Raw genomic sequence first — 18322 nt, forward strand, 5'->3', positions numbered from 1 at the left:
ACTACAAAAATGGCTTGGATAATCCAGAAACTTGGATAAGCAAGGCTTGGATAAGTGAGACTCTACTGTATATATATCTGTGGAAGGTCCAGGGTGAGAGACAGAACTCTTGTCTGTTGTGAATTCTGCAATTACTCACCTTGATTAGCATTGAAAAGCCTTGCAGCTTCAAGGCCTGGCTGATTCCTGCCTGGGGGAATCCTTTGTTGGAAGGTGTTAGCAGGCCCTGATTGTTTCCTATCTAGAATTCCCATTTTCAGAGTGTTGTTCTTTATTTACTGTCCTGATTTTAGAGGGTTTTTTAAATACTGGGAGCCAGATTTTGTTCATTTTCATGGTTTCCTCCTTTCTGTTGAAATTGTCTACATGTTATTATTTATTATTATTTATTTACGGTATTTATATACCACCCTTTTCAACTCCGAAGGGGACTTAGGGTGGTTCACAGTGTTGGCAACAATTTAATGCCCTCAATAAAAAACAGTATAAAACATCAAAGTTGACCTATGCTTGTTGATTTCTATGGCTTCTCTGTGTAGTCTGATGTAGTGGTTGTTAGAGTGGTCCAGCATTTCTGTGTTTTCAAATAATGTGCTGTGCTCAGGTTCTTTCTCCAACCCTAGACCTTACACAGACATATAAACCTCCCTTGTCTAGTTTCCAATATATCTCACAACCTCTGAGGATGCCTGCTATAGATGTGGGTGAAACATCAGGAGAGAATGCTTCTGGAGCATGCCCATACAGCCCGGAAAACTCATAGCAACCTATCATTTTGAAAGTTGGAAAAAACAGGGACAATCAGAGACCAGCATTAAAAAAACTCCTATTACAATCCATGTGCAAAAAGAAGAAACAGGTCTTCATGTAATTATTGATGCTTGCATTTTATTATTTAAATTGGTTTGAGATTACAGTAGAGTCTCACTTATCCAACACTCGCTTATCCAACGTTCTGGATTATCCAACGCATTTTTGTAGTTGATGTTTTCAATAAATCATGATATTTTGGTGCTAAATTCGTAAATACAGTAATTACTACATAGCATTATTTTGTATTTTGTATGAACTACTTTTTCTGTCAAATTTGTTGTATAACATGATGTTTGGTGCTTAATTTGTAAAATCATAAAGTAATTTGATGTTTAATAGGCTTTTCCTTAATCCCTCCTTATTATCCAACATATTTGCTTATCCAACGTTCTGCTGGCCCGTTTATGTTGGATAAGTGAGACTCTACTGTATTCTGTTTTATAAGAATAGCCAACAGGCTGTATACAAAACACTTATAAAAATATCCCATTAAAAATATCTAATTAAAGCAGCTAAAAAGTGAAAAGGAAACTCTTTAGCCCTAATCTTAATCGAAAGCCAGCTGACTCACATGAGAAGTCTTTAAAATGTTCCCAAACTATCTTCATCTGTGTCCCCATATATAGGAAGCCTTAAGGAACCTTATGAGTTTCATGAGCAGGTTTCCAGTCCTTTAGTAGTTTGTTTGCTGTATTCAAGAGATCAGAATTCTAGATATGTGATAAATGGATTAACTGGGCAAATAGGCATGAATGTAGTATATAGATATGATGTCATTGTTAAATAAAGAGAAGCAATGGTCGCTAGGAGGGTATCTAAGCAAGCAAGGTAAGGCACAGTGCAGAAGCCACAAAGGGACTTCCCGACGGAAGAAAAAACACAAGAGAACTTAAATAACATTGCAGTATATGGTATTATGCCCTAAGTTCGCAAGGGTAAAAGAGACTCAGCAAAGCAAGCTGGCTTTATGATAAATTATTACAAGGCTAGGGCAGGGATCCAACAGTTTGGAAGCCAAGGGCAAGTTGCAATTTCAGACTTCGGAAACTGGGGAGCAGCAAAAAAGGCGACACACCAAATTTTACTGTGTCTCAGTTCTTATATAAGACGTCAGATTGTGCGGCTCTGAACAGTAACAGGCAGGATTATGAAATGTCATTTCTCTCTCCTATGCCATAGAGAGTTCTGGCAGGGCCTCCCTGGTGCGTAATGAGCAATTATTATCAGGCAAAGCATTGACATGACATCGGTTGCTGCACATTTCATTTTTAGCTCCTGTCTCAGCTGTTCACCAAATTGGAAAATGCAGTCAAAAAATCAGAGGGCTGAGAGAAGCAGCCGTGAAGGAACCAGAGAACATCTTCCCATGATCAATACATACCAAGGTCAGAATCATCCCAGCCACAGTATTTCTGATTTCTAATGCATGCGTACAGGAAACGGGCAGGAAGGAAATAAACTCAAAATGTGGTACTAGATGAAAGTTGAATGGATACCATGGGCAGCCAAGAAGATAAATGAACGGGTCTTAGAGCAAATCAAGCCTGGATTCTCACTAGAAGCAAAATACAGTAGAGTCTCACTTATCCAAGCTAAACGGGCCAGCAGAAGCTTGGATAAGCGAATATCTTGGATAATAAGGAGGGATTAAGGAAAAGCCTATTAAACATCAAATTAGGTTATGATTTTACAAATTAATCACCAAATTAAGCACCAAAACATCATGTTTTACAACAAATTTGACAGAAAAAGCAGTTCAATACGCAGTAATGTTATGTTGTAATTACTGTATTACAAATTTAGCACCAAAATATCATGATATATTGAAAACATTGACTACAAAAATGGCTTGGATAATCCAGAAACTTGGATCAGCGAGGCTTGGATAAGTGAGACTTTGTATTATTAAACCAAAGGACATATCATGAGGAGACATGACTGATTGGAAAAGATGATAATGCAAAATAGAAGGCAGTACGAAACATTGAAGACCACAGCACAGATGGATTGATTCAATCAAGGAAGCCATAAACAGGAATCACGGAGGCGTCACATTAATTGTGTTATTTATGTGTGCCTACAGGTGGTTTCTGACTTATGGCAACTTTCAGATGAATCTATCACTGGGTTTATTTGGAAAGATTTGTTTGGGGGGTTGTCATTTGCTTTGCTTTGAGGCTGAGCGAATGTGACTTACCCAAGGTCACCCAGTGGTGCAGAAATTTGCACTCTGGCCTCCCAGTGTCCCAGTTCAATACCTAAACCACTACTCCATGTCATATCTTCCATTAATAGGGAAGCCACAAGTAAAGAAAATAAAAAAAGTCTTTATGTGCCTTTGCATACCCTACTTAAAATAAAAATAAAAAATTGTGCATCAATAAAGGATAAGTTCTGTGACCCATTTTACTCAATTTATTCTGACCTATTTTACTTAATTTATTCTGCTCTAGGGTAAGAGCAAATACTTCTGCAGAATTACTGATGTTGTATCCCTTTTGCTCTAACAGGCACCCTAATTTATTCTTCCCCAGACCTCTGGAATGGCAGGAATCACTGCTGCCTATACTTATGCTGAAAGCATAGCCCAGAATCACACTGGAGGACTCAGAGGCCCCTTCCACACAGCTGTATAAAATCCACATTGAACTAGATTATATGGTGGTATGGACTCAGATAAACCAGTTCAAAGCAGATATTGTGGATCATCTACCTTGATATTCCAGGGCTCCTTCTACACAGCTGAATAAAATCCCACATTTTCTGCTTTGAACTGGAATATATGGCAGTGTACACTCAGATAACCCAGTTCAAAGCAGATATTGTGAAATTTTCTGCCTTGATATTCTTGGTTATATGGCTGTGCGGAAGGGCCCAGAGAGGTGGGATACTTTTTTGAACATGGATAAATCAAACCATGGATACTGAATCTGTGGATAAGGGGATTATACTATGCTTCACTCTGGAAACTATTTGCCCTGGAACTACAGCACTAAAAAGCAGTTCTGTCTATTAGAAAGTGGGCTAAGAACTACACTGAGATGTGTAAATGTTTATGCATGAAAACTGGAGGGGTAGAGACTCTCCAACGGCAACTATTCCTTGTAAATTGCTTTTGGTTGAAAGAACACTTATTAATATTCAATAATTACGCACCCTCATTTACAATTTGTGCAGTTCATTTGAACCACTACGCTATTTACAATTTATACTAGGATTGTCCTTCCATAACCCTACAAGGAAGATCAGAATGAGTTAACTGAGCCTTGGGTAGTCTAGTTATTTTGGAGGCTGTAGTGGGAAGAATCTCTACTGTCTAGTGAGAGGATTTAAACTTGCATTGCAAGTCTGCGCAAACATTCATTCGTTGGATTCATATCTTACTTTTCTTCTGAGGCCCAAGGAGACTATGAAGGCAAACACAAATCCACACTATGACAGTGAGTCTTGCTTAAGGACACAAGAAGGATTTAGAAGATCAGGCTGACCTCCAGCCCTCCTCATGGAAGACCCTATTCAGATAAGTTGGACTACAACTTCTGTCTCCACCAACACAATCAAAGACCATACTAGATGGGCATGATGGGCACTGGATGGATTAAGGTCATTTCTTATAAGAATTTCAACACAACAAAACTGCTCTACTGGAAATTAGCAAATGAATCCTACCAAATCCAGAGATGCACCAGATTAATTATTAGTGATACAGCCCTGTAAATGTGCATGGAGCTCTGCAAAGTATAAAAAAGCCAAAAAACATAAAAAATAAATAACAATTTAAAATAAAAAATTAAAATTAAAAGATTTATAATGTGCAACTGAGATGTCAAGGAGTTGAAAGCAAACTTTCAAGTTTAACAGGGGCGAGCTACAGGGAACGATCTACTCCCCTGTTTAAAGAGCTCCACTGGCTGCCGTTCACCTTCCGGTCCCAATTCAAGGTGCAGACCATCATCTATAAAGCCCTAAACGGTTTGGGACCCACCTACCTTAGTGACCGTATCTCCTACCATAAACCTGCTCGTTCCCTTCGTTCATCCGGGGAGGCCCTCCTTTCGCCACTGCCTTTGTCCCAGGCCCGTCTTGTGGGAACGAGGGAGAGGGCTTTTTCTGCTGTGGCCCCCCGACTGTGGAATTCATTGCCCACTGAGATCAGGCAAGCCCCCACCTTGTTAGCCTTTAAGAAAGATCTAAAAACATGGCTTTTCCAATGTGCCTTTGGGGAGTAAATGTAATATAGCACTCTGGTTATTCCCCTTGGATTTTATCCTTTAGACTGCTTCACCATTTTATATCCCTGTTCCCTTATTCCTATGTCTCTCTCTCTCGAGTTTTTAATTAAGTGTTCATGTGGCCTGCCCTGGTTTTCATTGTTTTCTCTGATTTGTGTTGTAATATATATGATGATTTTGCATTGTTATATTGTGTTATGATTTGCTGTTTTATTTTGTTATATTGTATGGTGTCTGGGCATGGCCCCATGTAAGCCGCCCCGAGTCCCCATTGGGGAGATGGTGGCGGGGTATAAATAAAGTTTTATTATTATTATTATTATTATTATTATTATTATTATTATTATTATTATTAAGTTTTATAGAACATCTTGTTTGAGGTTGAGCAAAATACAGGAAAAGGAAAGAAAAGCTAGACATGACAAGCAGCCACAAAATGTCTATACATCATAAATAGGAGAAATTTGTAGGAGACCAAACATCCAACATCCAATGCATGATTTATAAGGAAGGAAGGAAAACCCGATGTGACTGAAGCATCAAGGCACTGCTGTGGAAGATGTAGATACGGCCATTTTTAAATATTTTTCAGTGGTTTGCTATATTGTACATCTGAATGTAGGGCATCACACTAATTATTTACGTGTCTAGGAAAAAATGCAAAGTGGTTTTGTTTCTAGAAAGAAGCTGCTGTGATCTTCGGCATGCCCTGATTCTAAAATGCCACACTGCTCATTCAAATAGACCTCTTGAGAATTTTAAAGCTTTTGGGAACCTTTAAGGATTTTCTGGATCTTTCATATGCAATTTTCCAGTAAAACCAGTCTTCTGTAGATTCTCCAAGAAAAGAAAATAATCATGGTTGATGTAGCTTTAAACTGGTTTACATTTGAAGGCCAGATATGCCCAAATTCAGATTAAATAGACCTAAATTTACAGTGTTCGATGAGGCGAAGACAGGCTGCAGCAAGTTATAGCCTGAAAAGCACATCCTGCCTTCAAAGAACAAATGTATTGATATGGACCTGCGTTGTACGCTCAAGTGAAACTAATACCTTAACCGCAATAGTGAAACTGTCACCTAATCTGCATGAAGATGTTCTGGTTTCAATGTACTAATGCCCAAAACCTTTTTTTCCTGCTTCTCCTTTATCCAGCTTTCCCCAATATGATGTCCTGTAGGTATTATGATTATAGTTCTTTCTGCCATAACTAAAATTGCCCATTATGAAGGGTCATGGGAATCGGACTTCAAATGATCTGGCAGGCTATCATGTTTGTGATAGGTTTTGGCTTGATCTACTATGTGTTTCATTCCTCACCTTTACTTTTGTTTATCAAATCCATTATCATCTGGTTGTTAACCAAGGCCCTTTCTACACGGCCATATAATCCAGATTATCTACTTTGAACTGGATTATAGGAGTCTACACTGCCATATAATCCAGTTCAAAGCAGATAATCTGGATTTTATATCACGGTGTAAAAGGAACCCTAGAATAAATAGCTAAATATTTAGAGAGTAACAGGAACTACTCCCAGGATCCTAAAATCGTATCTAAAGGACTTCATAAACTGAAAGAGAAGTTTGACTCACCATAGAATGACTGCATGGTAGCAACATTCCATCAGAAACATTACTGAATGAGTTTGAATGCTAGAGTAAAGCACTTTTTTATTAATTCCTAAGCAAAGGCTTATATACAGTGGTTGGAAAGTCACTTTTCTGGAATATGAGAGCCAGCATGGTGTAAATGGTTTGAGCGTTGGGACTACAACTCTGAAAACCAGAGTTGTAATCCCTGCTTAACCATGGAAATTGAATGTGTGACCATGGAAAAGTCACACTCTGAGAGCCCTTCCAGACAGGCCCTATATCCCAGGATCTGATCCCAGGTTTTCTGCTTTAAACTAGATTATATGAGTCTGTACTGCCAGATAATCTGGGATAAACAGAAAACATTGCCAAGAAAACAATGATAGTCACCTATGGGGAGCCATAAATCTGGTACCACTTGAGGACACACAACAAGCTATACAGAGCATACACAGAATATCTTTATTATATGGACATTATAGTTGTCCCTCCACATTTGCAGTTTTGCTGTTTGCAAATTTGATTATTCATGTATTTGTTCAAATACAGTGGAGTCTCACTTATCCAACATAAATGGGCCGACAGAACATTGGATAAGCGAATATGTTGGATAATAAGGAGGGACCAAGGAAAAGTCTATTAAACATCAAATTAGGTTATGATTTTACAAATTAAGCACCAAAACATGTTATACAACAGATTTGACAGAAAAAGTAGTTTAATACGCAGTAATGCTATGTAATAATTACTGTATTTACAAATTTAGCACCAAAATATCACGATGTATTGAAAACATTGACTACAAAAATGGCTTGGATAATCCAGAAACTTGGATAAGTGAGACTCTACTGTATGTCTTTTCTACAGATGAATTCCTCCAGTCATGCTGGGGGATCTAGGATTCTTTGAGGCCCCTTCTACACTGCCATACAATCCAGATTATCAAATCAGATAATCCAAATTATCTGCCTTGAACTGGATTATCTGAGTCTAATATAATCCAGTTCAAAGCAGGTAATTTGGATTTTATATGATAACGCAGAAGGGGCCTAAGTCCTCCAATGCAATTCTATGGTTAGCTTTCAGGAGATGTTGACCATCATGCTGGAAGACCTAGAAATTCCTCAAGACTTGTTCTCTCAGGTTAAAAAATATATAGCAATTTCTTTATTTTTCACTTTGGTGGGGATCTTGAGCCCCAACTGGAGGGGGGTTAACATCAGGTTTTCTCGGAAAAATTTGCTCCTAAGAGATGTACCATTGTCTTCCTGAGGCCAAAAGTCTGACTTGCCCAAGGTCACCCAATGGGTTCCCATGGTTGAGATGGGATCCAAATCTTGATCTGCAATCTAGTCCAACACTCAAATCATTCTACCATGCTGGCTTTTCTCCTATTTCTGCTACTGGGCTTTATTTCCCACAAGATCCAGCCAATTCAGCCAATGATAAGACTTTCCAGACATATACCTGTTCCAAGTTTATGCCTTAATGCATGGTATTTGGTTGTGGATAATAAGGAGCTGCCTTACAGTGAGGCCGATGCTTCATCCATTAGGCGAGTATTGTCTATGCTGGCTGAAATTAACTCTGCAGTGAGCATCCCATATTTTTTTAAAAAAGAGATGGTACAGATTGAAGGTAAGATGTTATTTATGCAGAGATGTGAATTTGATTTCTCCAGACAGTTAAATCAGCTGTATTACCAGGTGCAAGCTTCAGTTTTTCTGAGAATCCCAGCTTTTATTTTAGAAAGATGTAAGCGGGGAGGGAAAAGCAAGCCTTTATAGATGCAAACATATATGGGAGCAAACAAAACCTCTGAAAAAGGTCCACATTTTGGTAGTTAGGAATAGGGTTTTATGGCAGCCACAACTAGCAAAATTAAAATGTAAAAAAAAGATAAAGAAATATAAAATAAAGTAAAAAAAAATATACTATAGTTTTGCTTACTGCATAATTCTGCCTTCTTGGCACATAATATATTTATTTGCGACATTTATATCCCGCCCTTCTCACCCCGAAGGGGACTCAAGGCGGCTTACAGGTTATATGTACATACAATAAATTCTATTATTAGCATAGCACAATATAAGCATTATGTATTACTATATTGTACTATAACACTATATTGCAATATTATTAGTAATATTACATGTAAAAAGATAATATACAATTGTAATAGTGTATTATTTTTATTACATTATAATATTATTATCAATATATGTATAAAATATATTATTAGTAAAGTATAGCATAATGTTAGTAATTTATATTATATATTATAATTCTTCATCTTTGGGTTTGCCAAAGGAGGAGGATGAGTTAAAGGAAGGGAAAATTAATTCAGATGGATGTTAACAAGTTATATCCCATTTTTAAAAAATTAGTTTATAAGCAGTTAAAATACATAGTCATGCTTAGGGAAGCACATTACCACAAGATTTTTTTTTATCGTGTCAGAAGCGACTTGAGAACATACTGCAAGTCGCATCTGGTGTGCGAGAATTGGCCGTTTACAGAGACGTTGCCTAGGGGATGCCGGGTTAGTTTATCATCCTGCTGGGAGGCTTCTCTCATATCCCCGCAAACTAGAGCTAACAGAAGGGAGCTCACTCCATCTCGTGGATTCGAAGCGGCAACCTTCAGGTTAGCAACCCAACCTTCAGGTCAGCAGTTCAGCCAGCACAACCCATTACTACATTACCACAATTATCAGGTGCAAAAGAAGAATCGATTTCCAAATTCTGATGCCACGGGGTCCATTTCCTTAAGATTCCCCCTCACTAGCTATTCTAACATAAGGAAGCTGTTCTTACAATCCTGTCTAACTCACAACTAGAATATGTTTACACAAAGATTTGGAACCGTAAATGGGAATATTATCACCGTAAACACAGCATATCATATGCAGGTGTGTATAACATATCAGAAGAGAAATGAAGAGCTGGTTCACTTAATTTTTAATTTGTACCTGGCCTACTGATTAGGAAGGAAGGAAATGGGGAAGATGTAAGACAGACTAGGGAAAGGCAGAAGGAAAACAAGGGCCATAATATGCACCAGAGAATATTCCAGACCCGGGAGGATGCTAGCAGAAGGATCAGGGCTGCATTTTCCGTGCCAGAGAGGAAAAGAAGGTCAAACCTGACGGTCGCATCCATTGCGTGCAAGGGGCTTACCTCAGCAGCTTCCTTCTCGAATTTCTCAATGGTCCTTTTGTCGATCCCCCCGCATTTGTAGATGAGATGTCCGGTGGTGGTAGATTTGCCAGAGTCCACATGTCCGATGACGACAATGTTGATGTGGGTTTTCTCCTTCCCCATGTTTGCGCTCGGTCTGGGCTTGTGCTAAAGGGATGGAAAGCTGAGCAGGAGCAGCAGCTGCGACCGGAGGAGGCTGCAGCAAAGGAGAGCAAAGCAAAGGCGGAGGAAGAGGAGGAGGAGATCAGAAGTGTCGCCAAGAGCAACGGCAGCACAACACTAAACCGGCATCCGCACCACGCACCACCCTTCCACCTCCAGGTCCCTCAGTTAGACACCTCTCATCTGGGTTTCCCTGTAATGCCGTTAAGCCTGGACTTTAAGCATTAGAACTATCCCTGGACAACAGCAGGTCGAATGTAGGGCAGACAGACGGATTTTCTGTCTGCAATTGATTTCGCTCTTCTATTCTGAACTGACCCTTTCATCTGGGAAACAGATTTCAAGATGAAATGGTCAATATCTTATTTTTTAAAAGCATTAACATCAAGCTTAACAATCATACTAAATACCCTTAAGGCACACCGGATTCTGTCTGATCTTGGAATCTATACAGGGCCAGCCCTAGCTAGCACTTGGATGGGAGACCATCAAGGAAAAGCAGGTGCTGCAGGTTATATTTCAGAGGAAGGAACTGGCAAATTTAAAACATATACAGTAGAGTCTCACTTATCCAACATTCGCTTATTCAACATTCTGGATTATCCAACGCAGTCTGCCTTTTAGTAGTCAATGTTTTTGTAGTCAATGTTTTCAAATACATTGTGATATTTTGGTGCTAAATTCGTAAATGCAGTAATTACTACATAGCATTACTGCGTATTGAACTACATTTTCTGTCAAATTTGTTGTAAAACATGATGGTTTGGTGCTTAATTTGTAAAATCATAACCTAATTTGTTGTTTAATAGGCTTTTCCTTGATCCCTCCATATTATCCAACATATTCGCTTATCCAATGTTCTGCCCACCCGTTTATGTTGGATAAGTGAGACTGTATACAGACACACATTTCAATCAGCTAATATTTATCCCCAAAATGCATGAGAAATAGAAAGATTTTAAACTGGCACTGAAAATAATATAAGGTTAGTGTCAGGAGTACCTCCCATAGAATAATATTCTATGGAATGCTCCCATGGAAGAATATTATAAAATCAGGGGAGCTACCATGGAAAATACCCTGTTTTTTGTAGGTTTGAAAAAAAAAAAAGTTTAGCAAGATAGTCTATCTTAATATTTAAGGAGTCCACGGTGGTGCAGCGGATTAAACCGCTGAGCTGATGAACTTGCTGACCAAAAGGTCCGTGGTTCAAATCCGGGGAGCAGCATGAGCTCCCGCTGTTAGCCCCAGCTTCTGCTAACCTAGCAGTTCAAAAACATGCAAATGTGAGTAGATCAATAGGTACTGCACCGGCAGAAAGATAACGGTGCTCCATGCATTCATGCCGGACACATGACCTTGGAGGTGTCTACGGACAATGCCGGCTCTCCAGCTTAGAAATGGAGATGAGAACCAACCCCCAGAGTCGGACACAACTAGACTTAACGTCAGGGGAAACCTTTACCTTTACCTTTACTTTACAAATTGAGCACAAAACATCATGGTTTAAAACAAATCAACAGAAAAAGCAGTTCAATACACTATAACGTTATTTAGTAATTATTGTATTTACGAATTTAGCACCAAAAACATCACAATGCATTGAAAACATTGACTATAAAAACACCTACTAAAAAGGCAGACTGCGTTGGATAATCCAGAATGCTGGATAAGTGAGACACTACTGTATTTTAAACTGGCACTGAAAAGAATATAAGGTTAGTGTCAGGAGTACTTCCCATAGAATAATATTCTCATGGAATGTTCCCATGGAAGAATATTATAAAATCAGGAAAGCTACCATGGAAAAGACTCTGTTTTTTGTTTTGTTTTTTTGTAGGTTTGTAAAAAACATTTAGCAAAATAGCTTGACTACCTTAATATTTGCGTAGGTTAATATGGAAGGAGGCCTTCTTTGAGGACCAATCTGTCTGAGTTTGGGATCAAATAAGTAGCCATTGTTGCCTTTTGAAAATCAAAGGAACATGGCTCCAACCCAGGCATGGGCAAACTTCGGCCCTCCAGGTGTCTTGGGTTTCAACTCCCATCGGTTGTTAGGAATTGTGGGGGTTGAAGTCCAAAACACCTGGAGGGCCTTAGTTTGCCGATGCCTGGTTTAACCTCTTGTTGGCTAGTAAAACTGAATTACTGTGTTGTGAAATAATGTGTGTCTAAAAGCGTGTCACCAACATGAAATATTTGGAAAGCTCTGCTCCAGCCTAAGCCTGGTTTAAAGCTAGGAAGTGCTAAAGGTAGAAAGCAAATGCCTTTCCTATCTTAACGGTAGGCTGTTACGAATTGTGGGAGTTGAAGTCCGAAACACCCGGAGGGCCCAAGTTTGCCCATGCCTGCTCCAACTTAACCAGTATAGGAAAATCACATACGAACTGTTCAAAACCATTTTCAAGGGCAAACTTTACAGATTAATCTGAAATCTAGAAACAACGGGGCTTTAGCCAAGAAAGGAACCTGCATTTCCTGCAATTTGCATCACTGCTCCCAAATGTCCACTCCACAGACGGCCATGTTAACCGTCGTGCCGCCAATCAAAAAGTAATTACGTCACTTCTTCCCTATCCCAAAACTGACCTCCTCCCTTTTTATAGATTTTATGATTCACATGCATCTCACACACATGCAAAACACATTACACACATACAGGTGGTCTCCCTTTAAAGAGGGAGAGAGTGTTTTATCTTGGGGTCCAAACCCCAAGTATTTTATCTGAAGTATTTATTTTTTCTACGGCCTGCATTATAACAAGCATCCTTTCGTAAGCAATAAAATCATCAAGGGTTTTTTTCCCCCCTTCCTTCTCCTATACAATATTTGGATCGACCTTAGGAGTTTCCCAACATGCTGGCTTTCCAAAGGGGACAATATGGTGTCCTCAAATGGAAAGCGACAAAAATAGCTTCCCATGTGCTTCCCTGAACCAGCAGTGTATGCCGACCGTGCGCATACAGTTCAATGGGGAGGGGGCTTCCTGACCCAAAGAGATACAGAAATCACATTGAAAGATATTTATTTTACCAGCAACAAAAACTTTTTTTTTTCATTTTTGCAAAAATTGCGCCAGCTGCATCCACAGAAGGATCCGGTGGTAACAACAAAACTCCATTTTGTGATGCAGTTCTCAAAGAGATTCTTTATCGTTGCAATTTGCTAGCATAAAACCAATCAAAACAGTCGAAATCTTCTATCTTGCTTTACATCTCAAAGCAGCATAAAAAGCCCCTGCTCATCCCCAATCTAGGATATATAAACTCGTATAAACAGTGGAGGCAGGTTGCCAAGAGCACTTCAAAAATAATGATATTCGGCTCCTTGCGTCGTATGCAAAGTTACAAAACACAGCTCAGAAAAAAGAAGCGAGCAGATCTCATTCTAGAAGCCTCTATAATATATAACGGAAAGCTATAGTTGGGGAGAGGGGTTGTATGAATATTATAGAATCTATGATTCTATAGAATCCAATATGTAATATTTGTTTATCTAATATAGAATATTTATTTACTGTATTTATATACTACTTTTTTCCCCGAGGGACTCAAAGCGGTTTACAACATAATAACGGCAAAATTCAATGTCAACATACATGTAAATCAAATCATGTATCTAAGCAATAAACATATAACTATGCATTAAAACAATAAAACATAAGATATAGACAACATTTAGACATTAAAACATAGAATTAAAACACGTAATATAAACATTAAAATCACATGATTAAAAATCGTAGACTGGAGCCATTTCAATTGTCATTGCACATATTTACTATTTATTTCTTGCACTGCATTGCTTTACTGACCAAAAGCTTAATCCCATAACCATGTCTTTGTTTTCTTTCTGAAGGCCAAGAAGGGTGCTGATCTAATCTCACTGGGGAGAGATTATATATCTCTATATCTCTATCTATATATTATATAATAGAGAATATAATATCTTGTTTTGTAATATGCCTGGAAATAAATTCCTGACACTTTCTACTGCTCCTTGTTTAGCACTCTAGATGACTCATGACGTCCATGGACAAAAAGAATGTGTAAAAATAGGATATTCAGGTAGCTTGAAGAGGGGGTGCTAGGAAATCTCCTCCTTTCTGGCCTTCACGACATGCCGGCCACATGTCCGATGTGGCAGGTGCCAAAGGCCTCTAACGTCCCTCTGCCATGGGTTATTTTTAAAACCCGAATGACCCAACCTGGACTATTTCTGAACCCTTATCAGCTGAGAGCATGGCAGGAAAGGAAGCATGCTAAATTCTTGTAAAATACATAAAACAATGCTATATCTTGTATTGTTTAAAAAATCTCCAACTTTTACTTCCTGATCCCAGCCCACCCAGGGGGGGAAATGAATGCAAAATCAAAACAAAGGTGCTTTTGCAAAGCAAGAAGGCTCAAACCCCTATCAGCTGAACGAAAGTCAGGGAGGAAAACATACTAAATTCTGTTGTCGAAGGCTTTCATGGCGGGAATCACTGGGTTGCTGTGTGTTTTCCAGGCTGTTCCAGAAGCATTCTCTCCTGATGTTTCGCCCACATCTATGGCAGGCACCCTCAAAGGTTGTGAGGTATATTGGAAACTAGGCATGTGAAAATTATATATCTGTGGAAGGTCCAGGGTGGGAGAAAAAATTCTTGTCTGTTGGAGACAAGTGTGAATTTCACACTTTCAATTAATCACCTTGATTAGCATGGAAAAGTCTTGCAGCTTCCAAGCCTGGATGATATATATAAACCTCACATGCTTAGTTTCCAATATAACTCACAACCTCTGAAGATGCCCGCCACTGATGTGGGCAAAACATCAGGAGAGAATGCTGCGGGAATATTGGCTGCACAACTCACAGCAACCCATACTGAATTCTATTATAAATCCAAAAGCAAAGCGCTATATATTTTTTAAAAATCCCTGGGGGGGGGGGGGGTGGCAGCAAATGCAAAAGTAAATCACTTTGGCAAAGACATTAGGCTGTTATAATCTGATGGGAAAGAAAATTGCTTTGACAAAGATATTAGGTCGTTATAATCTGATGGGGAGGATAAGATAAGGTCAAATGGAGCCTGCTGCATAGAGGAATCTTTGGGGGGGAGATGGAAAGGAGGGGGGTGTAAATGGGCAATGCTCAGGTGGCCTTAAATGGGGGGGGGGGGGGCAAAGAATGACGGTGCAGTAAAGCAATGGAGTGACAGGTCTGGGATAATATCCCAGAGGTCCCATCTAGGTCCCCAGAGGTCCCATGGCGCGCTTTTTTCCTGCTTGCAAGCAGCCAGCAAGGGCACCTGCACAGACAGCAATGTGTGCAATCAAGATAAATGGGGGTATCCAAGGGCTCAGTTTGCAAAGGTTAAAGCCAGTTCCCCCTTTTTGCAATTCCAATTATATATTGCATTTTTTGCAACAGCAGCAACATAAATATAATGCATTCCATCCTTGCTGGAAACCGCCCCAATTGCACCGCTTTCCCTTTGATTTTTGCAAAAAAAAGTGAAGGACAAGAGCAAGAAAAGGGAGGCCGAGAGAGGGATCCGTCCCGGGGCTCTTACCGGCAGCGGAGGTCTGGGAGGGCAGAGGCTGCCAGCTTGGGCTCCGGAGGCTTTATGGGGCCGGGAAGGGAGGGAGGGAGGGAGGGAGGCGGACGGACGGACGGCGGCGGCGCAATGCAGTCCCTCCCCACTCCCTCCATCTACAGCAATGCGGTACCCAGGGTGGGAAGAGCAGCAGCAGGAGGAGATGGGCAGGAGGAGAGGCAGGCAAAGGGGGTGCAATGCAAAGAGAGGTAGGTGCCCCTTAAGAGTGCATTGCCCCTTGTAGCACCAGCACCTGCCCTTTATTATAAGGCAGGGGTCCCCAAACTTTTTAAACAGGAGGCCGGTTCACGATCCTTCGGACCGTTGGAGGGCCGGACTATAGTTGGCCACCGAGCAATAATAATTAATATAACAACAATAAAGAGGGTTGGAAGAGACCCTTTGGGCCATTGAGTCCAATCCCCTTCTGCCCTTGTGCGCCAAAAGCACAAGCAAAGCACCCCTGACAGATGGCCACCCAGCATCAATGTTAATAATAATAATAATAATAATAATAATAATAAAGAGGGTTGGAAGAGACCCCTTGGGCCATTGAGTCCAATCCCCTTCTGCCCTTGTGCGCCAAAAGCACAAGCAAAGCACCCCTGACAGATGGCCACCCAGCCTCAATGTTTAGTAATAATATTATTAATAAAGAGGGTTGGAAGAGACCCCTTGGGCCATTTAGTCCAATCTCCTTCTGCCCTTGTGCGCCAAAAGCACAAGCAAAGCACCCCTGACAGATGGCCACCCAGCCTCAATGTTAATAATAACAATAATAATAATAATAATAAAGAGGGTTGGAAGAGACCCCTTGGGCCATTTAATCCAACTCCTTCTGCCTTTGTGCACCAAAAGCACAAGCAAAGCACCCCTGACAGATGGCCACCCAGCCTCAATGTTTAGTAATAATATTATTAATAAAGAGGGTTGGAAGAGACCCCTTGGGCCATTTAGTCCAATCTCCTTCTGCCCTTGTGCGCCAAAAGCACAAGCAAAGCACCCCTGACAGATGGCCACCCAGCATCAATGTTTAATAATAATATTATTAATAAAGAGGGTTGGAAGAGACCCCTTGGGCCATTTAGTCCAATCCCCTTCTGCCCTTGTGCACCGAAAGTACAAGCAAAGCACCCCTGACAGATGGCCACCCAGCCTCAATGTTTAATAATAATAATAATAATAATAATAATAATAATAAAGAGGGTTGGAAGAGACCCCTTGGGCCATTTAGTCCAATCCCCTTCTGCCCTTGTGCAGCGAAAGCACAAGCAAAGCACCCCTGACAGATGGCCACCCAGCATCAATGTTAATAATAATAATAATAATAAAGAGGGTTGGAAGAGACCCTTGGGCCATTTAGTCCAATCCCCTTCTGCCCTTCTGTGCCAAAAGAACAAGCAAAGCACCCCTGACAGATGGCCACCCAGCCTCAATGTTTAATAATAATAATAATAATAATAATAATAATAATAATAATAATAATAATAAAGAGGGTTGGAAGAGACCCCTTGGGCCATTTAGTCCAATCCCCTTCTGCCCTTGTGCACCGAAAGTACAAGCAAAGCACCCCTGACAGATGGCCACCCAGCATCAATGTTAATAATAATAATAATAATAATAATAATAATAATAATAATAATAAAGAGGGTTGGAAGAGACCCCTTGGGCCATTTAGTCCAATCCCCTTCTGCCCTTGTGCACCGAAAGTACAAGCAAAGCACCCCTGACAGATGGCCACCCAGCATCAATGTTAATAATAATAATAATAATAATAATAATAAAGAGGGTTGGAAGAGACCCCTTGGGCCATTTAGTCCAATCCCCTTCTGCCCTTGTGCACCGAAAGTACAAGCAAAGCACCCCTGACAGATGGCCACCCAGCATCAATGTTAATAATAATAATAATAATAATAATAATAATAAAGAGGGTTGGAAGAGACCCCTTGGGCCATTTAGTCCAATCCCCTTCTGCCCTTGTGCACCGAAAGTACAAGCAAAGCACCCCTGACAGATGGCCACCCAGCCTCAATGTTAATAATAATAATAATAATAATAATAATAATAATAATAATAATAATAATAAAGAGGGTTGGAAGAGACCCCTTGGGCCATTTAATCCAACTCCTTCTGCCTTTGTGCACCAAAAGCACAAGCAAAGCATCCCTGACAGATGGCCACCCAGCCTCAATGTTTAATAATAATAATAATAATAATAATAATAATAATAATAATAATAAAGAGGGTTGGAAGAGACCCCTTGGGCCATTTAATCCAACTCCTTCTGCCTTTGTGCACCAAAAGCACAAGCAAAGCATCCCTGACAGATGGCCCCTCAGCCTCAATGTTAATAATAATAATAATAATAATAATAATAATAATAATAATAAAGAGGGTTGGAAGAGACCCCTTGGGCCTTTTAGTCCAATCCCCTTCTGCCCTTGTGCACCGAAAGAACAAGCAAAGCACCCCTGACAGATGGCCACCCAGCCTCAATGTTTAATAATAATAATAATAATAATAATAAAGAGGGTTGGAAGAGACCCCTTGGGCCATTTAGTCCAATCCCCCTCTGCCCTTGTGCACCGAAAGCACAAGCAAAGCACCCCTGACAGATGGCCACCCAGCCTCAATGTTAATAATAATAATAATAATAATAATAATAATAATAATAATAATAATAATAATAATAATAAAGAGGGTTGGAAGAGGCCATTTAATCCAACTCCTTCTGCCTTTG

At 40.0% G+C, this 18322-nt stretch overlaps 1 protein-coding gene across 1 annotated transcript in view; it reads right to left on the reverse strand.

Annotated features, from left to right (window-relative positions):
- eef1a2 (eukaryotic translation elongation factor 1 alpha 2) overlaps positions 1-15716 on the reverse strand; it is a 42838-nt gene extending 27122 nt beyond the window's left edge. The window contains exons 1-2 of the mRNA XM_062979055.1: positions 15559-15716; positions 9822-10038 (exon numbers count right to left, since the gene is read on the reverse strand). Coding sequence (XP_062835125.1) covers positions 9822-9965 — 144 coding nt within the window. The 5' untranslated portion in view covers positions 9966-10038; positions 15559-15716. The remainder of the gene's footprint in view (positions 1-9821; positions 10039-15558) is intronic.
- Positions 15717-18322: the final 2606 nt, after the last annotated feature.

This window comes from Anolis carolinensis, chromosome 4 (genome assembly GCF_035594765.1).
Source record: "Anolis carolinensis isolate JA03-04 chromosome 4, rAnoCar3.1.pri, whole genome shotgun sequence".
Classification (NCBI taxonomy): Eukaryota; Metazoa; Chordata; class Lepidosauria; order Squamata; family Dactyloidae; genus Anolis; species Anolis carolinensis.